Source organism: Nothobranchius furzeri, chromosome 4 (genome assembly GCF_043380555.1).
Source record: "Nothobranchius furzeri strain GRZ-AD chromosome 4, NfurGRZ-RIMD1, whole genome shotgun sequence".
Taxonomy (NCBI): domain Eukaryota; kingdom Metazoa; phylum Chordata; class Actinopteri; order Cyprinodontiformes; family Nothobranchiidae; genus Nothobranchius; species Nothobranchius furzeri.
The window spans coordinates 64,009,329-64,033,391 of NC_091744.1; the positions used below are offsets into that span (position 1 = coordinate 64,009,329).

At 39.6% G+C, this 24,063-nt stretch overlaps 2 protein-coding genes across 3 annotated transcripts; one reads left to right on the forward strand and one right to left on the reverse strand.

Annotated features, from left to right (window-relative positions):
* Positions 1 to 5,811: 5,811 nt before the first annotated feature.
* On the reverse strand, positions 5,812 to 11,701 carry scamp5a (secretory carrier membrane protein 5a). The gene is made up of 7 exons (XM_015974904.3): positions 11,562 to 11,701; positions 10,788 to 10,868; positions 10,551 to 10,670; positions 7,838 to 7,994; positions 7,645 to 7,746; positions 6,878 to 6,995; positions 5,812 to 6,761 (listed from the first exon to the last, which is right to left on the reverse strand). The coding sequence occupies exons 2-7, from the start codon at positions 10,792 to 10,794 to the stop codon at positions 6,573 to 6,575; spliced, it is 693 nt and encodes a 230-aa protein (XP_015830390.1). The 5' UTR covers positions 10,795 to 10,868; positions 11,562 to 11,701; the 3' UTR covers positions 5,812 to 6,572.
* Positions 11,702 to 13,255: 1,554 nt separating this feature from the next.
* parp16 (poly (ADP-ribose) polymerase family, member 16) lies at positions 13,256 to 23,588 on the forward strand. Of its 2 annotated transcripts, none has more exons than XM_015974903.3 (7): positions 13,256 to 13,275; positions 13,974 to 14,173; positions 15,021 to 15,158; positions 15,240 to 15,446; positions 15,595 to 15,766; positions 15,840 to 15,984; positions 23,162 to 23,588. In XM_015974903.3, the coding sequence occupies exons 2-7, from the start codon at positions 13,982 to 13,984 to the stop codon at positions 23,295 to 23,297; spliced, it is 990 nt and encodes a 329-aa protein (XP_015830389.1). In that variant the 5' UTR covers positions 13,256 to 13,275; positions 13,974 to 13,981; the 3' UTR covers positions 23,298 to 23,588. The 2 variants fall into 2 exon arrangements, with proteins under 2 accessions (XP_015830389.1, XP_015830388.1); XM_015974902.2 differs by lacking the exon at positions 13,256 to 13,275 and adding an exon at positions 13,276 to 13,367.
* The last annotated feature ends 475 nt before the right edge of the window (positions 23,589 to 24,063 follow it).

A 24,063-nucleotide genomic window follows, 5' to 3' on the forward strand; every position in this document is an offset into this window, starting at 1 on the left:
TGCACACCAGCTGAGATTCACAGACTGCAAGTCTGAAAGATAAACAATAACTTTCTTTCCCAAAGTCCCATCTGTGCCTCCACAGAAGAACTCCAGCTCGAATCAGTTGGTAAATTCAAGAATGATTTACTAAATCAATATGAACTTCTTCCATGACTTATAATCTAGATAATCATTAAATAAACATTTGTTTATTGCTACTTAACAATCATTATATTGTATTGAAAGACTTCATTAATCTGTGCTCAATAATTGAAGGGAAATGAGTGTTATGTCTACTAAGACTGCCATGTGTTCAACATGTTTAGACGACAGGTCCTCACACCTGCACACACACATTACAAGTACAGCTAAGTTAAACCCTGACACACATAGTATTAACCCAGTCAGAACATCCTGTATCAAGAAGGCGTGTTTCTGAGTTGTCTTGTTAACATCTCTCAAACCTGTCAGCCTCTGATTGGCTGTGCAAATGATAACAGCTAAACCTTAAAACTGGATCATTCTGAGAGATTCGACAGTTCTAGAGAATCGCTCAGACCGGCCATCTTTAGCAAAACCTCTTTAACCATCAAAGATTTTGACACGTCAAAACCTTTTTGCACCTGCACAGCTGATGAGCAAACAGTTCCTGCAGTAACAAAGCTGATATTGTTAGACTCCTTAAGAGTCTGCCAGACGCACGGTTCCATCCAGCTGTTGTGACCCGAGACATCTCTGGACTGAAGAGTCAGTACCACGGTATTCTACAGCTCTCCGGTGCCAGCGGTCAGCCGACCCCTGTGACTTTCGGATCCACCAAGAGGGTCTCTCTGAAACGGGTACAGTAGACATGACAGATTGCATCTGAATGTTCTTCTGATGATAAAAACTGTATAGCTTAGAGCAAATCAAATTCTTTTCACCAGAACTTAGCTTACTTTGATAAGGAAGCTCTGCCTGACATTTCATTCACACGTAGGTTTCTTCCTCACATTTAGTTACATCCAATCACAGAAAATGCTTAGTTAATTAGTCATGTTTTAAATTGTTTGTAAAATAAATTCTTACTTTTATAAACATGACTCTTTCTTGAAGTAACACGAAGTGTGGTTGATCACTGAAAAAGCAAAGAACCTAGATCTTCTGAAGTAAATCCTAGAATCTTCTGATTATACAATAAAGGACCTCGCAGGTTAATATTTTTTATTTATATAGCATATTACATCCTCCTGGTTGTAACACATAAAATCATCAATTTGCCTCTGCTACAGATAGCAACTTGCAATTGATGGAGATTTGTGGGATGCACATCCAGGGCATGAAGCTCCCGTTCTACCACATCCCAAAGATGCTCTATCAGGTTGAGATCTGGTGACTGTGGGGGCCGTTGTAGTACAATGAACTCATTGTCATGTTCAAGAAATCAGTTTGAAATGATTGGAGCTTTATGACATGGTGCATTATCCTGCTGGAAGTTTCTATAAGAGGATGGGTACATGGTGGTCATGAAGCGATGGACATGGCCAGAAACAATGCTCGGGTAGCCCGTGGCATTTCAACGATGCCCAATTGGCATTAAGGGGCCTAAAGTGTGCAGAAAATATCCCCCATGCCATTACACCACCAGCAGCAGCCTGCACAGTGATAACAAGGCATGATGGATCCATGTTCTCATTCTGTTTACGCCAAATTCTGACTCTACCATTTAAATGTCTCAACAGAAATAGAGACTCCTCAGACCAGGCAACATTTTTCCAGTCGTCAACTGTTCAATTTTGGTGAGCTCCTGCTAATTGTAGCCTCTTTTTTCTATTTGTAGTGGATAGGAGTGGTACCCGGTGGGGTCTTCTGCTGTTGTAGCCCATCCGCCTCAAGGCCATGCGTGGTGTGGCTTCACAAACGCTTTGCTGCATTCCTCAGTTGTAACGAGTGGTTATTTCAGTCAAAGTAGCTCTTCTATCAGCTTGAATCAGTCGGCCCATTCTCCTCTGACCTCTAGCATGAACAAGGCATTTTCGCCCACAGGACTGCCGCATACTGGATGTTTTTCCATTTTCACACCATTTATTGTAAACCCTAGAGATGGTTGTGTGTGAAAATCCTAGTAACTGAGCCGATTGTGAAATACTCAAACCGGCCCGTCTGACATCGCAACACATTCTTACACACACACACACACACACACACACACACACACACACATACATATATATATATATATATATATATATATATATATATATATTTATATATATATATATACATATATATATATATATATATATATATTTATATATGTGGGTATGTGTGTGTGTGTGTGTGTGTGTGTGTGTGTGTGCGTGCGTGCGTGCGTGCGTGTGTGTGTGTGTGTGTGTGAGTATATGTAAAATAAGTTCATGACCCATGACATTTCTCAGAGGGTTTGGACACTGCTTTACATGGAATATAAATATTTTATAGCCAAAGTAAACGTGCGTGAAGTACACAATCATAATTTATAGATTTTGCTCAATTAAACATGAAGAAATTCTAAAATGTGTCATGGCAAACCAAATGTTCACAGTCAATTTTGCAAGCTAATCTCTATACAATCAGCATAACTACAGAGAAATAATCAGTTATGACTGTCCGGTATGTTAAAGTATTCGATTTCAATCCATTTAATCTTTTGAAAATCCTCGATGAGTCAGTAAATCAAAGGTCAACGCTGCATTCAAGCTTTAAAAAGTACAAACCAGGATGCAACAAGAACTATTTATTATCTATTAGGATAAGAACAAATAATACAAAAGTAATACACAAAAATGTATTTCTCATTTACGTCACTTATGGAGTCACGGCGCCCTTCAAACATTTATTTCACCGAAATACAGCATGTTCCTATTGAATGTGTTTATCCATGGCAAAGATTATATCACCTCATGTAATTATATATTCATACCTACTTATGATATAGTACATGATAATACATTTCATACAACATACAGTACAGTACATGTGTGAACATGGAAAGAAGTCATGGCTTTCCGGTTAGCTTCAGCTCCTGCTACACGTTAAACACACAGCTGTAACTTTCAATAATTCCATCAAGTGTGTATTTATGTGCAATATGCTTCCCGCTAAATGCATAAAAAGAATCAGATGTGCAGATGAATGCACGTGTGGTGATGTTTACAGACTATCTACTGTATCTATCTGCTGGTGAAAATGTTAACGCAGCTTTTAATTAAAACTCCAGCTCGAAATCAACCTTTTCTTTTATTTTCTAACAGTGAAACACTCAAATGTTAAAGATTTAGTCTTTAAAGTGGGGTTCTGTGGAACAGTTATGAAGACTTAACATATTACTAGTTGTAAATAGTTGTTTAAATAGCTTAATTTTGGGAAGACAAAGTTATATTTGCACTGGATTGACAAGTTAACAGCTAGTGTGAGTGGGGCAAATATCAAAGTGAATCACTGCCACCTTAAAGCCATACTTTGCAACTTTACATATTTTCAAACCATTTTCTTGACCCAGTATGTGCTAAAGTGACCCTTTAGAGCAGGCGTGGGGAACCCTGGTCCTCGAGGGCCGGTGTCCTGCATGTCTTTATTCCAACACTTCTGATTCAGTGGTTGATTCACCTGTGCAGCAGCTCATCAAGCTCTGCAGAAGCCTGTTAATCACCTGCTGACTGAAATCAGGTGTGTTGAAGCCGGGTTGAAACTAAAATATGCTGGATAGTGGCCCTCGATGGACCAGGGTTCCCCGCCCCTGCTTTAGAGGGTTAATGAAATGTCACTCAGACCCCCACCGGCCTCTGTGGCCAGAATATTGTATTTGCAGTTTCAGCCTGGCGGGCCACTCTGTTGGGACTTCAGCCTGATTTATACTTCAAGCTTGTGATTGGTCAAGACGCAGCTTCCTGTAAATTTGTCAACAGCGCCACCATTGCGTCCGGTAAAAAGTAAAAAGATATTTAGTGGCAGACACAAAACAGATTTAGAGCATGGTTTAGAGGTGGCGCTCCATGAAAAGGTGGAGGAGAATGAAGAAAAATGTGTCTGTATTATTAAGTCTCTGAATTATGTTAACACGGTAATAAATAACTACCGTGGACCGTATACATGACAGCAAAGGTGCCATGATGCCACAGAAAAGCGATACGCCCTCTGTTGTCCTGGCGGGGAATTGCTTTGCAACACTCTCCAGGTAACGAACAAGTCTGAGAGCAAAACGTTTATTCTAGTAGTAAATCACTCCGGTCTGGGGTCTGTTAGATTAGCCATTAGCTTGTCTATTTGATCACCCTGTTTCTCCAAGCTGAGGTTAATCAGAAAGCTCTCATTTTTAGCCTAAATTATTATTCTAGCAGAAATAATTTCACGTTCTTGCTGGTTGTGTCCAGGCACCACAGGAAGTGCTACACTTAGCCACTGCTGCTAATTTGCTAATGTAATAATGTGAAACTAGTGGGGATGTAAAGTTTTATAAAACTCTGTTCACAGGGCCTACTATAAAATTGCACTTGAGATTCAGACTGTATTATGACGGTAGAGATCCCCTTTATTCTTAGCCTCCTTTAGACTAGCCGTTAGCTTGTCAAACTGATCAGAAATAAAATTATTTCTTTAAACTGAGTTCACTCAGGGTGAGATACTATTTGTGATTTTTGTTTCTGCAGAAACTAACTTCAAATGCTCCAAACTAGTCACTGTTACCTTGTCTGGGCTGAACACGACTCTGTAATAATGTGAGTATTGCTGCACCGTGAATTCACTCCGAATTTTTGTTCGAACTGAATATCGACGAGGGAAACCCAGTACAAACACTCAGTGAAATCCTCAAAAAGAGTTAGAACTTAAACAACTTCACCACAGCCATGAAGAGACACAACAAACACGTGCCTCAGTCTCACCCACACATTATTGCACGGGAAAACATATATGTCGCTTTAGAACTGAGCAAATAAAACCAAAAAGTTAAACAAGAAACAGCCAATAGAATACAACATCATCACAGTCAGACAAGACGACTCACAATTTAGAACGAATGAGCATTCAGATACGTATTTTCACATCAGTTTCAAGCCTAATACTGTACTTTACTGCAGTAACCATCTACTGGAGGACTAGGAAATTCTCAAAAAAGACCAAAAGTCTTCTGTCTGAAATCAACACGGCTCTAAAAACTCACATCAGGCCTCACATACAGTATTTGTCCTCTTGTTAAATTTCACTCTGTAAACAACATAACTGCCTTCAATTGAATATTCTATTTTCTTTTAATATTACGTTGATTCGTGGACACCAACAGCCACAAAATGACACACTATAAGTCCTGGAGTTCAGAACTTCAGAGACAAGTTGAAGCATTTACATTAAAGGGGGGCCTGGGAGAATATTCCAAAGGGAACGGGAAACACCCATCACGCAACGTAAAGCTTCAACCATCGACAACAAATATTATTTACTGTTTGTCCGACCTGCAGCTGTTTTGGTTTTCTGTTGCATTTTCACTTTTACAACACTGATTCTGAATGTTTTTCCAATCAATATGAATCCCTAAATGCTGTGTGTGCTTCAATTTAAAAATGAAATATTACAAAAGGAAAGAAATTTGCCTGCTTTTAAAAATGAATGGAGAAAAAAAAACATTTTAGTAGATAAAAAGAAGCAAACAAGACAAAACCGTTGACATTTTAAGGGCTTAAAACACATTTTTTTCCTGAGAATGTAAAAAAAAAACTAATCTAAACCAAAATCTTAACCCTAACCAAAACTGCTAATGCTAACTTTTTTTTAATGAAAAACACACTCAATAATAAACTTAATGATTCTAAGTAATTACAGCAATTAAACGTACGCTTTAATATTCCCTAAACTTTAGGAAGTGGTCAGAATCACAATTTTTATTGTCAGCATGATTGTTGAATGAATACGAAACGATCACTAGCAGCTTAGCTTAGCATCAAGAAATGAAACAAGCGTAAAGAACCAGAACCAGACAATATAACCAGCTGCTAGAGGAAGCAGTTACCATCTATCAAAAAACTGGAAAACTCTGAGTTGAAGAAAAGGCAAACTATTCCTAGAGTGGGAGGTTATTCTTAAAGGTTTTCTTGACACGCGTTTATGTGACCTAGTAGCCATTTTGTGAGCGTCAAAGCAACAAGAAAACACTTTGAACGACGTGGCTGTTCCAGCACCTTAAAGGTTTTTAAACTGAGAAGCGGGATGTATCAAAAGACACACAAATGAACCTGAAGGAATTGATGGCGCTGAAGGAATAGTTATAGTTGTGTAATATCAGAAATAAACACATCAGGGAGCTAAACAAAGCAGCGAAACGGCAGCTTGTTTTGACAACTGTTTGTTGATTTAAGTGAGAATCAGCTCGTTATTTTATCCTACCTCAAATTTCAGTAAATCATTTAATCCTATAAGTCAAATGTCATCAAAAGCACATTTCCATCTCTTTCCCCCTCACTTTCTGTTTAAATTCAGCTTGTACTGTGATAATATGAAGGGCACCTAATTCTGGTTGTGTTTGTTAATTGATCCCTTTTTAGCTCTCCCACTCTGCTGTCTGACCCCCTCCTCTTGTCCTACATCGGGTCGTCGTAGTTGTAGGTGGGAGCTGCTGAGTACTGATTCTGCTGTATGGCCCCTTGTGCGGCCCCCATCGCCGCCTGCTGGGCTGCTTGTTGGACATGTGGGTTCTTCCAGGCCCCCGTGGCCCACTCCTCCTGGGCTTTACCTAGACTCCCACCACTTCCACGATAGAAGTTATGAACCTGGAAAATACACAATACATGCAGTACATTTAAGAGTTTTTGACTTGTGCAGCTTAAACATTTTTGTCCCATTTTAGTTGCGCTGCAGGAGAACAAGTTTAGCTTTAACGAATCACCTTTGTGAGAGCAATGAAGGAGAGCACGGCCACTGCAGTAAACATGATGGTGGGAATCAGCATCACAACAGCTGAGCCTATGTTGGTGCTGAAGAAGGTGATGGTAGCCAGCCAGCCGCTGAGGAAAAGTACAATGAAGTAATCACACACCACAACACTATAAAGCATCCATGCACCCAACAGTTTAGCATGTGAAATCAGTGGTTATTGCTGAAAGGCGAGAGGTGGGCTATAACCGTTTTGCCTGTATATAAGGTTAGCATTATCCCCTTGTAGACTGTTGTCTCATTTAGCATTAATCCATGTCTGGCCTATGTGTATTAGGATTAGCACCTTCATCAAAACCCTGTTTAACCCATACAGTCTACTGCCCTCTGGTGGAAGATCTACAAGTTGCAAGGGGCAATTTAAATCCTTTATTATGATTTAATTAAATGAAATTGATTATTATATAATTGTTTTAATAACATTAGGTAAGGAGTAAGACATTTAAATGAAACATTTCTTCAGATATTTTTGTATCTTATTTCAGACATTAAAGGTCTAAACGTTGGAGCTAACCTGGTTGGCAAAATACCTCATGCAATAAAAGATGGATTTTATTGAAAATCTTAAACAGTAACCATTGGATGTATGTCTGTAGCTGATAAACTTTTAGAAATAACCATATTATGACTGACTGTCATCTAAGATTCTCTCAGGCGTGACGTAAAACATAGTAAACATGGAGTGTGTGTTACTGGGGCTAGACCACTGGAGCCACTTACCAGACGCCCCACCCTGGTATACCAACGGTTTGGATGATGCTTATCACCACCTGAGCCATGAAGACGAAGAAGAAAGCCATGAAGTTGAATGAGCTGTCGGTCCTATGTGGAGGGAAGAATCAGCTCAATCAACTGTGTAACTCAGCAGATCTGTTAAAGTGGCACATGCATGCTCAGAGGTCAAAGGGCTTACTTGAATGCCTTGTAGATGGGCCTAAACCAGCACACGTAGGAACAAGGAGTGAAGAGGATGAGCCAGAGGAAGGCCATGCCGAAGTTGGTGGCTCCTCCACCTCCACACATCCAGGCCAGGCAGCCAATCAGATTAACAGCGAGCGTGGCAGAGTTCACTGTCAATGTCACAAAAACAGACAGTCATATGAGGCTGAAAACAAAAAAACCACGATCAGCCTGTTTGTCATGATGCAGCGGGTTTGATCACTGATCTGATGAGTCAAAATCATTCAGCGTTAGCTTAACTAAACATATTGTCACAGTTCCTGTAATCATTTTTAATTCACCCCAGAAATCTTCATTATACACGTTTTAATGCATTTTAGAGGGAGTGTCTAACTATTGCACTCAAAAAAATAAAACTACATGTTCATACTTTATCAATTACATATTTATTTGTAGATAATCTACTCTCTACTCCAGTGTAAAAATTCTAATTACATGTTAGTCTTTTACAATATCAAGGCTTTTTTTCTATATTTATCAAGTCATTTTCATTTGTTCTGATAATAAATTCCACATCATCAAAAATGATGCAAAAAAGTTTAGAACATATTTAAAATAGATTAAAAGCCCTCTAAGCTTGTACAAATAAATAACAAATTATATTGAATATTCATAAATGACTACTCCCATGAAGAAATAAACACTAAAGTTTTCAATAAAATAATATATTTATTTAGATGCTAAACAAACTGCTAAACTGATATTATTGATGTCAAAGGGCGAGATTTTGAAATAATCTATAAATATTTTCATCATTTAGATTGGTTTTAGGATTTTGCACAAATTTCTGATATTTTATAGAAAATAAATTATATAAAGTTAGAGGTGTAGGGGAGCAAACAAATTTTTCTCAGCTCATATTCTGCTACCAGTCAACTAAAACCAAACACAATACAAAAAACAATTCTCGTTTTCATTAAAATAATGTAAATGTTTTATTTTTTATGCAGTGATCACTTTAGGCTTCCTGCTTTGGGCTGAAACAGTACATAGCTCTGAACAATACATGTTTTGTGATTTCTTTTTTATGTCACAATTAGTTAAAGCGACTTTACGGACTTTTGAATTTTTATGCTCGCGATTGCCCCCTCAGGCCAAAAGCGTAACGGCAGCTTCAATAGTAGGCTCGTGCACGAGGCGCACATGCTGTACGTGCACACTCCTCAACGAAAATAACAGCTGAGACAGTCCTGTGTTTGTGTGTGTGTGTGTGTGTGTGTGTGTGTGTGTGTGTGTGTGTGTGTGTGTGTGTGTGTGTGTGTGTGTGCGTGCGTGGGGCCTGGAGGACAGAGGACAGGAGAACGCGCTGCTAATTAATTAAATAATTTGGTTCTGTACCTTTCTCTTCAGCACAGCCGACAAAGGTTTATGATGTATCAGTCCTCCAGCATGCTCAGATCATTCCCTTCCCTTGCTTGAAAATTTGTTCCAAAATGAAAGTTGAACCCACATCTTTTTTATCTGTGAATTCAATGCCGTTCGGTGAGTCTCAAACAAAAATTTGGGCATCTTACTGTAAAAAAAATATACCATTAATGTAAAAAATAAACTCTAAATAAACTATATTCACACACACAATCGAACCCAGATCTTCTACGCAAGAATCCGACGCCTTACTAGGTGAGCTAAAGCTCCAGTGACATCCTTGGTATCTGTAACATTTATATCCTTGATAACAGCTTAAACAACGTTCAAAGAACGGTTAGGAGGCCTATGCCTGAGCGTGAACGCGCATGAAGCAGCCTGCTCAACCCGAGCAGCTCTCTTTTTCTGTGATTTTACAGAAAAACAGGCAATCACAGTAAAAAAATCATTCTACAGGACCAGCGCATTGCAGGAGAATGTATGAAGAAGAAATGTATTATTTCTATACAAGTTTTGGCTGTCAAACTTCCATAATGCCCCTTTAAGTAAAATGTTTAAATCTTGATTTTCAAGTTGATTTAGTAGCTCTATCTGTATTATATTTAATAGGAGAGATCATGAAAATGGCTCTGAAGGGTTGCAAACCCCTGATTTAGGGCCAGTAAAGAATAAATCATGTTTAATGATGGTTGAAATGTGACATTTTTCATCTCTTCTTCCTTGCTAGACCAAAAAGTAGAAACATTTTTGAATATGTTGCAAACTGTTTCCACTAAATGTTTACACAACATTCCATTTGAAGTTTGTTTGATTTTAGGTTATTTGTGTTGCAAAAGAATAATGCTATTTTTAAAAAAGCACTGCTGTTTATTTCTGAACTTATATATTTAGGGTCTTTTAGTGACTTTGCTTTTTACTTTATATGTTTTACCTGGAAATTTACAGATGAAGCTATAGAGGCTAATCGTCTTCATAAATATAAAAAAATGAACTAAACCTGCAAATTGCCCAACAATTTGCTTCTTAAAAGCTGTTTAGGTTATTGTTGTTTAGATCTGAATTACCATAGTTTGTTCCGATCAACTTCTGCTTTAGATTCAAGAAAAACTTGTGCAAATAAAAAAACTAGTCATCCAAACTTTTCTTGGCTTTTAACATTAAAACAGGGTTAAAAGTAATCATCTTCCTTTGTTTTTAGTCAGGTCTCCTCGTGTTGAGGAGATATCCTCATGCCCTTCATTCATCAGAACATAAATGGCATTTCATCCAGCATGTGCTCTTCTCCCTGCAGGAGCACTCACAGATCCAGAGGTAGTAAAGCCTCTTGCACATGGTGCGCCGCTGGTCTGGGATTTCATTGAAGTCCTGATAAAAACATGGCTTGAGGGGGATGAACCTTGGAAGGGGAGGAAAGTTGTTCTCTACGGGGAAAGAGAATAAAAATACCACAAATGAAGTGATCTGAGTGGCTCAATAAGGATGTTCCTTTAATCATAAAGCAGTAAAAAATAAAATTAAATACAGAAAGGAAAGCTTACCAGCCATGATTGCTGCTCAGACTTCTCCCACTCTCGTAATCAGATGCACAAACTTTGCTATCAGCTGCCTTAAAATCCAAACTGTGGAGAGAAAATGACCCAGTAAACAATACACTTCCTGTAGCATCATGCAGGGCACAGCTCATCCAGGCCTCAGCATCCACTTCTCTGCTAGGAAACAAATTTTATCCTCATGTAATTTGAATAAAACTGGCCCACCCATCATCCAGCATCATTTGTGGAATTATCATGGATAGCCTAAACATTTCTTGTGAGGCTGGGACCTTAAAGATAGGCGAAAACACGGGCTAAGGGTTTATAGTTTAGGCTATAAATAGTTCAGCTGACTGATAAATTTCCGTAGGCTGAAATTCATCATCTGGATGCCTTCCCTGGCTGTGCATCATGGTGGATGTATATGATGGAGTTTGAAGGACATTTTTCTGTCGGGAACGTATAATAGCTAAACAAAACGCACCAATGGAGGGTTTTCGTAAATTTTTAGGCTCAACCAGGATAAAATGTGTGCACATTTCGGCGGGTGGCAGTGATGCAGCAGCAGGTCGCGGTGCATCGTGATCACAGGCGATGGAGAGGCGTCCTTCAGCCTGTGCGTCACCGTGCCATGGGTGCCTCTCCTCCATCCATGCTCATTGCAATAAACAACCTAACACATTTTGAGGCTTCACTTCGCAGCTTTTATCTTTTTTTTATTCACCTCCTCCATAAAGCTGGTTTGTAATGAATGAAATTGCAGCGATTTACACGCCTTACCTCCCGTTCAGTCCGAGGACGACGCTAGAATCCTTCTGCTCGTTTAGTCTGCATCTTATGGGTTTCTCTAGCTTTAAAAAAGACGCAGGTGAAAGGAATCAAATAGGCCGCTGCTCGTATAAATATGTGCCGTTATTCCTCTCGGATGGTGGGTTTGGAGTCAGAGGTGGTCACGTGACGTGAGGTCTTTTCTTTACGCGCATAACCCCCTCTGCTGGATTGTACCCGTGTGGGAGGACAGCGGCTCCTAGAAAAACAACAAGGAATTTGCTGCGAGCTCAAATCAACCAATCAGAAACGAGGAACGTTTTACTAAGCCATGCCTCTCTCATCCGTGCTCCATGGAAGAGGCGAGCTGATTGGCTGCATCTTAGCACACAATCGTTTCTGATCAAATTAAGGTTTCCACATTTGGATTTTGGCTGAATTTTCACTCGTTTTTATTGCTTGCACTTGACTATGATGGTAAACTGTGTGTAACGTAAATAGAAAATATTGCTAGGGAAACAGAAGAAGTGCCAGTGGTACAAAAAGATGAACATCTGGTGTTGTATAGGCTATTTTAGGATATCCTCAGGTCTCAGGTGTCTGATATGAGAAAATAAAAACGTCAGGTTTCATTAAAAAAACTCAGATGTCTGGTTTAATAGCGTCAGACTAAAAGGTCTTATGAAAAGTTCTAAAATATATCTAATTAGCACTCAACATTATATCTAAAAAATAATAAAACTTCCAGAAAAGTGCTGAGAAAAGACCTGAGCCACCCATTATAGATCATCATCACATGCTGTTCATAAGACTGTCCCAAAAGACATCATCAGTTATCTTTGGTAGTATTCACTGAGTAAACTGAACAAACTGAGGAAAAAAATTAAGTATTTTACAGGTAGCCAAACACTGTTCAGATATTTCATTTAAACGTAGTTCTTTGCTAAATTATTATGCCACTGGCCTTTCTGAATGTTTTGTGTCAGTGTCAAATGAAAAGGCTTAATAAAAAACAATACTCCAATGCTTATTTATTAGACAACTTGAAGAAAAGAAAGACTCAAAATCAGAGTAAAAAATAGAAGTTCATAGAAGTTTGAATGATTAATTTAGATTTCTCTAAAAGAAATCAATCGGATCGGGAGAAGACATCTTGATGTCAAATGTCAGATTCAGAATTGCAGATTACATGTCAGGGACTTTTGAGGGGTGCTTTCGTTAAGGAGTTCCTTATTTTTACGTGTGTTATGAGGGTATGAAGTGCATGGGTCACCCATAGGACTCATATCTGATAGTTGCCAACAAGTCATTGCTACCTCAAAAAGAATAGATTTTAGACTAGAAGACTAGAATTGAATTATAATAATTTATAATCAGGTATTTAAATTTATGTGATATTGTCACAATTTTCAATTAAATAAAAGTAAAAAAGAAATTCCAGATTAATAGAATAAACAATCGGTGCAGTTTTCTCTTAAGAATCTTCACATCATTTTTACGTCTTTGCGTCACCAGTTGTTACTGCATTACGTCTGCTGCCTTTGTGTTATCGTAATATTGAACTTTACACTTCATCTCCGTGTGTATGCAAATAATTATTCAACTTTATGAAGGAATGTTTTTGCCAGATGAGTTTTAAACATTTCTGAGATTTTTTTCAATGATTTTCTGTTAATTCTCGAGGACTGACATCAAATTGAAGTCGGTTGAATTGGAAAATTCCGAGGTTTGTACTGTCTTTGAATACAGCGGGACGTCTGCTAACTTAATGTTAGCATTTTCACGCATTGCAGTTATGTGAGTTGAGCCTGTTAGAAGGTAGGGTTACTTCATTGTTGTTTTTGAATTGTATTCGTGAATATATGAGTCTTACATTATTTTCCAGAAATTAGAAAACGGGTGTTTTAATTTCGATGGTAGTATCTAAGGTTACAGGGTTACAGGTCAACGGATATTTACGTCACAGCTAATGTTAGCTTCTTTAAACTAGCGAAGTCGGAGGCACAACAGCTATTTTAACTCGTGACTTAAATGGCAGCGTTAAAAACTGAGTTTTACATTTGTATTTTTATTTCAGCAAGTGTGTCTATGTTGGTCAATGGAGTTAGAATAAAGTTGAACTGTTGGGTAGCTAGTGACCAGCTGTTATGTTTTGTAAAAATGTCTTTCTTCAAATAAACAACAGCGACCATGTTTTCATATTTATTGACTTTACCAATTTACAACTTTTTGTTAGATCTTCGACAAGTAGTATGAAATCAAAAGTAATTAAAATGTGACTATTTTTGTCAAAAAGGAAAATTAATATTTTAATAAACCTAAAATTTCAGGCTTTTGAGTCACCCCTCATGTTGGTTCGAGTTATTCGTTGTTACATGTTACTTTGTTAGTCTGACGTGTCTCGTGTTTTTCTCTTGTCTCTAGTGTTGGGAATGCAGCCCCTCCTGCCACCGGAGGCTGTCAGGGAGCTGGTGAGCTCCTGTCTGCACAGAGACCCAGTAGCTGCTGACCTCCGCTGCAGCCTGTTTGTTGCTGCTGCACAGAGCTACAAGAGGGACTCTTTGCTCAGACCCTTCCCTCCCCGATACATAAATCTTAAGATACAAAAGGACTTTGAGGATTTGGTAAGAGCTGTAGAGTTTGCTTTCAGAGGCCAACATGTCAAACACGGTCATACTTTTACAAGCCTTGATATTTTTATGATCGAAGATGTTGAAGAGTGCACATGCACATTATCTTGGAAATACAGACACTTGGTGGCAGTAATGGGCTGTTTTATGTCATCTGTCCAATACTAAATATAAAAATTTTGATTAGTACTGTTGTTACGTCCCCGACAGGAGGTGTTAAAATGTGAAGGAGGTGGTAACATAAGAAACATGATAGTGGGGTTAAAATGGGTTTAATTGTTATAAAAGGTTCTGAAAACAAGTGCAAACAGCTGGCGAGCATTATTAAAATAATGCCAAACAAAAAAAACTTTAAAAAATTAACATTAAAAGCCCAATTACCAACATTAAAAACACCTGGTTAACTTATATTAAAAGTTTTACCAAACAGAAGGTGTTTATAACCAAAGTCAGTAAAATTGCATCGCCAAGTTAACCTATAAAACAATCCTTCTGATCACTCAAGAGTTAAAACACATCTAATTGAAGGGGCTGGGAACAAAATGAAGTCTGGAGGCCAGCAGAACCCCTGCACTGCTGCCTCCCAGACTGCTGAAGGCACAGCCTTTTTATCCCAGGTCATCAGAAAGATTCAGCTCAGCTGTGCTCTTCAGCAGCCTGGAAGAGAGGAGGAGGAGGGGTGGTGTCGGGCTGATCACCGGGGCGGGGTGATCCTGGCTCTTCCACCTGAAGAGGCCAGGCTGGTGGCCATAACAACTGTGCATTCAATTTATAATACAGCCATGTATCTGTGATAATCATTTTAGTTTGTTAGTATATTTTTTTAAGTTTTGGCTTTTAGTTGGCAGATGTTGACTCATTGCCTGGTGTGAGAGATCTGGTGAGACTACAACCTGGAGAGGGAGATCATCATCTGGCTCTTGTACACTGGATCCTGTCCTCAAAGAGCCTTGCTGTAAACACACTGGAAAGGGATGAGGTACAAAGGATCATTTGTACTCTGCAGTGTCTCCTTCTTCTTGCAGTTTTGTTTAATTTGGATTTTTTTAATATTCTCTAGTATGCCAAACTTTGTAACCTGATGGAAAGTGATTGTACTTCTGCACCTGCGCCCAACTTCCTGTTTGAGCTGGAGTACTCGGATCACCTGAACACCAGGTTTGAGAAGACTAGAGAAGGGCGAGAGGTTTTCTATGCATTCCATGGGAGCCGACTGGAGAACTTTCACTCAATCATTCACAACGGGCTGCAGTGTCACCTCAACAAGGTCTCAGATGAGAAAAATATGAACTGTGTTCCTTATGTAGTTGTACTTTAAAACAGATGTTAAAACGAGCAGATTGTCACTTCTGCGAGACAGGTATAGTATTTTCTGTCATGCAAACTTAACATTTGTTCATTCATTATTTTTGTAGAACTCAGTTTTTGGAGAAGGGACCTACCTCACCAGTGACCTCAGCATGGCTCTGCTCTACAGTCCCCACGGCAGCAGCTGGAGAGAAAGCATCCTGGGTCCATTCCTCAGCTGCGTGGCCTTGTGTGAAGTCATTGATCATCCTGATGTTAAGTGCCAAGTGAAGAAAAAAGGTTTGTTTGATCCCGAGACACATAGACAGCCACTCTCCTCTCACTAGCTGTTAAAGTCTCCTCGTTCTTTCAGATTCCGATATCATCGATAGGCGGCGTTCGCGAGCGAGGAACAGCGAGGGTGGTGATGTACCACAGAAATACTTTATAGTCACCAATAATCAGCTTTTACGAGTCAAGTATCTTCTTGTATACTCTCAGGGGAAACACCTGTCCAGGTAGGAATCACTCAGATCAAAAGCACAAATCCTTTTTGTTATGTATCTGTGGTGGAAACCTCTTAAGAGCCTAGCTAAGTTTCATTTTTAAATGTGTGGATCACTCGTTTAATCAGTACTTATCAAGTGGTTTCTAGTCGGAATGAGTACTTGGTAAGTCGGACTCTGGGGAAACAGAACTCCAGTGCACCAGTTTCAGGAACTAGAATTGAGCCATTTCTGAGCTGAGCGTCAGATGCCAGGATTTGGACCTGATATTTGGACATCTCTCCTCGGACTAACAGCAACGCAACGCTTACATTGACTCGGTTTGTTTTGTCTCCACGATTAACAAAAGCATGGAGGAGTTCTACTTTGTTGTGGAGTTGCTAATGCTAACTGTTAGCTTCTACTAGCCAACAACAGCCTTCCCCGTTGAGTCAAGAAGGGTGAGTCCATGAACGTCAAGTGTCACTGTGGGGTAGATCTGTCAGGCTTTTCAAATCCTAGAGTTCTCTATCAGAAGCTAATGCATGCTAAATGGTTTTTCGGTTTTCCATACCTTTAACTCATTCGCTGCCAGCTGTTTCCTGATTGGTAAAGCCCTTCGCTGACAACGTTTCTCACAGTTTTTACTGTTTTTTTAAGGCTCGCAGAACGTTGCGTGCTAGGATGATGTTGACGCCAAAACAACCAAAACAAAGAGTAGACTCACCTCTTACATCAGGAAGCATCTGCGCGTTTCGAGCGTTATCCGTTCTTTCATAATCCGTTGTCAAATTGTGATCGTCAGAAGCTTTTCCGGTTCGCGCCTTACATTTTTTGCAGCAGCGGCCCAAAACAATCTCCTAACACATGGATTTTCTGCTTCCTGGTCACGTGACGTGACGTATGCAGATGAAGATTGGTGTTAGAGCTGAGGTGTTTGTTCTCACGGTGCGGGGGCACCTGAGTGAAGTTGGCCCCCCCACCTTCTTCAAATACAACAAAAGTGGTATCAAACCATTGTGCTACGTTTGTGCTGGTTTGTGCTGCAAAAATTTTTGTTTGTGCTACTATCGTTTTCAAGATATTAATAAAACTTTCTGGAGGTCATCAGAGGTCAACCAGCCCCCCCACATTAATGGAATCAAACAAAACTGGTGTCAATCAACTGTTCTACGTTTGTGCTGGTTTGTGCTGCTAAAACTGTCGTTTGTGCTGCTTCTTTCTTGAAGATATTAATGAAAATGTAAAGGTCAAAAGGTCAACCAGCCCCCCCACCTTCTTCAAATCCAACAAAAGTGGTATCAAACCATTGTGCTACGTTTGTGCTGGTTTGTGCTGCAAAAATTTTTGTTTGTGCTACTATCGTTTTCAAGATATTAATAAAACTTTCTGGAGGTCATCAGAGGTCAACCAGCCCCCCCCACATTAATGGAATCAAACAAAACTGGTGTCAATCAACTGTTCTACATTTGTGCTGGTTTGTGCTGCTAAAATTGTCGTTTGTGCTGCTTCTTTCTTGAAGATATTAATGAAAATATAAAGGTCAAAAGGTCAACCAGCCCCCCCACCTTCTTCAAATCGAACAAAAGTGGTATCAAACCATTGTGCTACGTTTGTGCTGGTTTTTGCTGCAAAAATTTTTGTTTGGGTTACTATCGTTTTAAAGATATTAATAAAAATTTCTGGAGGTCATCAGAGGTCAACCAGCCCCCCCACATTAATGGAATCAAACAAAACTGGTGTCAATCAACTGTTCTACGTTTGTGCTGGTTTGTGCTGCTAAAATTGTCGTTTGTGCTGCTTCTTTCTTGAAGATATTAATGAAAATTTCTAGAGGTCATCAGAGGTCAACCAGCCCCCCCCCACATTAATGGAATCAAACAAAACTGGTGTAAATCAATTGTGCTACGTTTGTGCTGGCTTGTGCTGCTAAAATTATCGTTTGTGCTGCTGTTGCTCATTAGCCTAGTGAACTAGACCAAATTTTTGCTTTGCAAAGTTTGGTCTAGGCATGCTCCATTGGAACCTCAGCAGCTCCTACCAGGACTCTGTCTAGCCAATCACAGCTCTCTAGAGGGGTTTCAAACACAAAAAGAGCTGTGATTGGTCCATAATAGAGGGCCAATCATAGTGCTCTATCTGCTTAGTGAACAAATCACAGAGCTTTATCCGCTTTGTGGGCCAATCAGGGCACTCTCTATATGCCTGGTGGGTGGGATGATTCAACAGAGTGAAACAAGAGTATGTCACATTCATTGTCCAGTGGAATGCGGAGATCATTTGAAATACAACGGTAGAACCCGCCCCACAACCGAGAGCCGTCAATGGAGCATGGCCACTAAATAATACATTTATTTAATCTGGCTTGCCAGGCTAGTTGCTCATGGAATCTAGCTTAAAAATTCAGATAAGATAGCTAGCACATGTTTTCTTCAACTCTTGTTTTTTTCTCTCAGAAGTAGAATGTGTATGATAGCACCCCCTTGTGATCACAAACCAAACACAGGTCGCTACGTTTGTTTTTTTCTGGCAGAGTTGTACCAGTTTATCCTTAACAAGATCTAGTTCAAAATTCATTTGATCAGTACAAAAATGAATTTAGTCAATGTTCCTTGCTCATCATCAAAATACTTGTAGATAAATCCATGCTCTGTTGAGATAAATCTGTGTCTGTGTCAATCCCACACGTGTTTAATAGTCCACTCATTTAATAGCCCTTTGTCACCATGGCTACAGAAGTTTGACTCTTGCAAAAAAATATAGTTTGGCCCTTTCAGGTAACATTGACAGTTACATAAGATTCACAGTTCTGCAGGCTGTTTGGAGCCTTTGAGTTCAGATTTGCTGAATCACTGAGTGCGTTTACATGCAGCCAGTAACCCTTTTAAAACCCGAATATTCACAATAACCCGGTTCCGCAGGTCCTTGAAAACACAGCCAAAAACCCAGATATGCTCATAACCGGGGGTAACCCTTTTCTAACCCGAATGTTTGGTCGTGTAAACGCATACCGGGATATCCCCATCAAAGCATGTGTTCTGCACATGCTCTGTTCACAAGGAATCTTGGTCTTTTGCGTAGCGAGACGTCTTGTATGCGCCAGAACACCGGAAGTAAACAACAAGTTGGGAGCAAAATGGCGAGTCGCGGCACAGCACCACACTTTTGGAGTGACGAAGAAACTAAAGCACAAACGAACGCGGTCGCTATCTCTTCCGAACTGGGAAACATGTTGTTGTTTTCACGGATACTGGAACAAGAAGAACCGGAAATGACGCATATTGCGTCTGGACGTAGTCCATACGTCCTGACGCTACCCCAACGTCCGCATTTAAATCGGGTTATGCAAGTTAGGTGTAACTCTTTCTATTGTGCCTTTGACACAGTTGATCACAATGTTCTTTTAGAAAGACTTGAACATGTTGTAGGGATCAAAGGAACAGCGTTAGGCTGGTTTAAATCCTACCTGTCTGACAGATTTCATTTTGTAAACGTACATGACAAATCATCTTCATACTCCAGGGTTACTTGCGGAGTACCACAGGGTTCAGTGCTTGGACCAATTCTTTTTACTATATATATGCTCCCAATTGGTAAAATCATTAGACAGCATGGGATAAACTTCCACTGTTATGCTGACGATACTCATCTATATTTATCCATTAACCCTGATGAACCTAATCGGTTGGGTAGATTACAGGCTTGTCTTGAGGACATAAAAAATTGGATGACTCTAAACTTTTTGCTTTTAAATCAAGACAAGACGGAAGTTCTCATCTTTGGACCAGAAATCCAGAAAAGGAAATTGCTTAGCCAATCGCCTGACCTTAATGGCATTACATTAATCTCCGCGAACAAAGCAAGGAACCTTGGTGTTATCTTTGACCAGGACATGTCATTCAAATCCCAGGTTACACAAGTTTGTAGGATTTCCTTTTTCCACCTTCGGAATATTGCTAAGATTAGAAGCATACTTTCCAGAAGTGATGCTGAAAAACAAGTTCATGCATTTATTACATCAAGACTGGATTACTGTAATTCATTACTCTCAGGAAGTCCACAGAATGTAGTTAAAAGTCTTCAGCTTGTCCAAAATGCTGCAGCTAGAGTTCTGATGAGAATTAAAAAGAGAGATCATATCTCTCCTGTCTTAGCTTCCCTACATTGGCTACCTGTTCAATTCAGAATAGATTTTAAGATCCTTCTTCTCACATATAAAGCTCTTAATAATCAAGCTCCATCATACATCAGTGATCTAATTGTTCCATACGTTCCTAACCGAGCGCTTCGCTCTCAGACTGCAGGTCTACTGGTGATTCCAAGAATATCTAAAATTAGGATGGGAGGCAGATCTTTTAGTTATCAGGCTCCTCTCCTGTGGAACCAGCTCCCAGCCTTAGTCCGTGAGGCAGACACTTTGTCTACATTTAAGAATAGGCTTAAAACATTTTTATTTGATAGGGCCTATGGTTAAAATCTGATGTTAGCCTAAATCTGGACAAGTGGGGTAGTAGAGGGAGGTGGAGTGTGCAGTCGGTAAAGACGGCTCTCCCTTGCCCTGCCTCCAACATGACTACATCTAAATAGGATAGATTATCCAGAGTTATCTCTGTAGTTATGCTGCTATAGGCTTAGACTGCTGGAGGATACACTGACCACTTCTCACACTCTACTTCTTTCTTCTACAGTCTGCTCTTTGTACTATTTTGTGCAATTTCAGCTGTTAACTTTATTTTCTCTGTAAGTGTTTCTCTCCCAAGAAGAAGCTACAATGACGTTCTGCTGAGCTGTGGTGGCCTCATGGAGGGGGCCATCGACTAGCACACTGCTGCTAACTACTTAAACATTCTCCCTCTCCTGATAATAACTTTTTGGTTTCCTTGACTTTTGATGTGCTAAAACTAGTTTATCTGTTTAATTATAGATCCACTAGGATAAATACAATAAAGTTTATCTTTCACCAAATAGAATATTTACTAAGACATCATAATATAACTGTAGACACATTACTTGTGTGTGTGTGTGTGTGTGTGTGTGTGTGTGTGTGTGTGTGTGTGTGTGTGTGTGTGTGTGTGTGTGTGTGTGTGTGTGTGTGTGTGTGTGTGTGTGTGTGTGTGTGTGTGTGTGTGTGTGTGTGTGTGTGTGTGTGTGTGTGCGCTCTGTCTTCTCAATCCCCAGTGAGTCGTGGAGGATGGCTGCTTATACTGAGCCAGGATTCTCTGGAGGTTTCTTCCTGTTAAAAGGGTGTTTTCCTCTCCACTGTCGCTGCATGCTTGCTTAGTATTAGGATTGCTGTATAGTCACTGACACTAGTCAGTGACTTGATGCAATTTGCTGGGTTCCTTATATAGGAAACATTATTTCTGATTGGCTTAATGAACTGTGAATTGGAATGTTTATTATGTGAAGTGCCTTGAGACGCTCTTGTCGTGATTTGGCGCTATATAAATAAACTTGAATTGAATTGAATTGAACTCTTTCTATTTATTGTTAACGGGCTTGTAAACGGGTTATTCTGATCAACTCAGAAACCCGAATACCGACCTTAACGTGATCATAACCCGGATATTGGCTGCATGTAAACGTAGTCACTGAAGTGCACTCCTGTGTATGTTAATTTTATACAACTTGCTCATGTTAGCCCACATCCAAATGACAGCACTTTTGTTAATATTAGCATTTTACTTAAAAGCTACAGTTCACATATTATTAGGTTAATGTTTTAACAATCGTTAGCATTTTACCATATACCCTGCTGGTAGCACACTAGATGGAGTAAGGTAATGTTAAGAAACATGGTAGTCAGTGATCCACAAATCTAGTTATAAACTGATACGCACCTACTGGCATGCCCCTTTACATTTCTTCATCAATGTTAATTAATGTTATTATTACGGCAGCACGGTGGTTAGCACTGTTACAGGGTCTTTCTGTGTGGAGTTTTCATGTTCTCCCCGTGTTTGCGTGGGTTCTCTCCAAAGACATGCAGCTTGTGGGGATAGGTTAATTGGTTAATCCAAATTGCCCATAGCTGCGAGTGTAAATGGATGTCTGTCCCTTGTGTTGGCCCTGTGACAGACTGGCAACCTGTCCAGGATGTACCCTGCCTCTTGCCCTATGACCGCTCGGATAGGTTCCAGCGCCCACACGTGACCCTTAGAAGGATAAGTGGAAGCGAATAGATGGATGGATGGAATTTTATTAATATCTTTAAAATTAAACATTAAAGAAAGGGGCTGGTTGAGCTTTAGAAACTTTTTTGGTTTCCAAATGAAAGCAGCACAAACGAAAATTTTTGCAGCACAAACCAGCACAAACGTAGCACAATGGTTTGATACCACTTTTGTTGGATTTGAAGAAGGTGGGGGGGGGCTGTTTGACCTTTTGACCTTTACATTTTCATTAATATCTTCAAGAAAGAAGCAGCACAAACCAGCACAAACGTAGAACAGTTGATTGACACCAGTTTTGTTTGATTCCATTAATGTGGGGGGGCTGGTTGACCTCTGATGACCTCCAGAAAGTTTTATTAATATCTTGAAAACGATAGTAGCACAAACAAAAATTTTTGCCACACAAACCAGCACAAACGTAGCGCAATGGTTTGATACCACTTTTGTTGGATTTGAAGAAGGTGGGGGGGCTGGTTGACCTTTTGACCTTTATATTTTCATTAATATCTTCAAGACAGAAGCAGCACAAACGACAATTTTAGCAGCACAAACCAGCACAAACGTAGAACAGTTGATTGACACCAGTTTTGTTTGATTCCATTTATGTGGGGGGGCTGGTTGACCTCTGATGACCTCCAGAAAGTTTTATTAATATCTTGAAAACGATAGTAGCACAAACAAAAATTTTTGCAGCACAAACCAGCACAAACGTAGCACAATGGTTTGATACCACTTTTGTTGGATTTGAAGAAGGTGGGGGGGGGGCCAACTTCACTCAGGTTGCGGGGGCTCGTTCCGACGCCCACACAGTAAAAAATGCAAATGACGACTTTAATCATCATTGGCAGTGAATGAGTTAAAGAAGCCTTCAGATCATTGTTATTCTCCATAGTTCCTTGGACAATAAATATTTTAACTTGTTTTTGGCTGCCTTACTAAAAGTTATCAAGTACATTTGTATTTAAAATCTAATCATAAAGAGTCAAAGTGGCCTATAAAGGTTATTAATTTTGTTATTTATTCTTTTCTTTCACCAGGAATTCCCGCAGCAGGTCGTGGCTCCTAAGACACCATTTTGCCATCATGATGAGTCTCTATCTTCTGCTCCTCATATTCATTGGGGCCTTTAACTCCACCCCCTTCATCTCCTTCTGGAACAGACTGTTCAAGTGATGAGAAGACTTGAGATGTTTATTATCTGCAGTGCCTTTCTGATCAGACCAGATTGGAGGTCTGTGCAAAGACTGAGTTTTATACACCTTTAATACAGTTTCTTCTGACTATAGTTCTATTTTTGTTCCAATAAATTTATATATAGACATTCATTCTTATATATCTTTATTAGCAGCAACTCTTGAGGATTTGGTTTTGTTGAGGTAAGAAGGCCACTGTGTATTTTAAGTAAAATTTCAGTCTTTATTGTGTAATTTGGGTGGTTTAGTAAAGTTCTGGGGGACAATTTCATGCTGTTGTGTGGTTTTAGTCTTTATTTCTACTAACCAACAATGAATCACAACAATCTTGCTGAAGTGTGAGGCGGGATGCTCCCAGGCGTCTCCGTATCTGTTTGAAAACTACCACAAATACCACCTCAGTTTTAGGTGGATAATCTTTTGTATCTTTACTGCAGTAAAATAAATATATTCAAACTTTATCAAAAGAAAAGTCTTCATATTTGCTTTAAGAAATAAAGGAACTGACACCAGTAAACTGTTTAAATTTTTAGTGTGAGGTGGCTCTGTCTCTGAGGTGTTTTCTGTTGCCTTTAGAGGTATGAACAGGTGCAAACTCAGACAGGGGCATGTTTATTACTGCTGGCACACACACAGTTCTCTGTTATCAGTGAAGAAAAGTTAGATGGATAGAAGACTGTTAACAAAGACGGCACTCTTTGATGGCAAGCCCTGCCGTCCTGACGGACACCTGATAAAATTATACA

What these genes read in the sequence shown, in the direction of transcription:
- scamp5a (XM_015974904.3), bottom strand. An exon ending in CCCATCTACAAGGCATTCAA is followed by an intron (nt 7,747 to 7,837) that starts GTAAGCCCTTTG and finishes CCCTCCACATAG; the next exon opens with GACCGACAGCTCATTCAACT. An exon ending in CCTTCATTGCTCTCACAAAG is followed by an intron (nt 6,762 to 6,877) that starts GTGATTCGTTAA and finishes TGTATTTTCCAG; the next exon opens with GTTCATAACTTCTATCGTGG.
- parp16 (XM_015974903.3), top strand. Translation starts at nt 13,982, where the DNA reads ATGCAGCCCCTCCTGCCACCGGAGGCTGTCAGGGAGCTGGTGAGCTCC. An exon ending in AAAAGGACTTTGAGGATTTG is followed by an intron (nt 14,174 to 15,020) that starts GTAAGAGCTGTA and finishes TTTGGCTTTTAG; the next exon opens with TTGGCAGATGTTGACTCATT. An exon ending in GTGCCAAGTGAAGAAAAAAG is followed by an intron (nt 15,767 to 15,839) that starts GTTTGTTTGATC and finishes TCGTTCTTTCAG; the next exon opens with ATTCCGATATCATCGATAGG.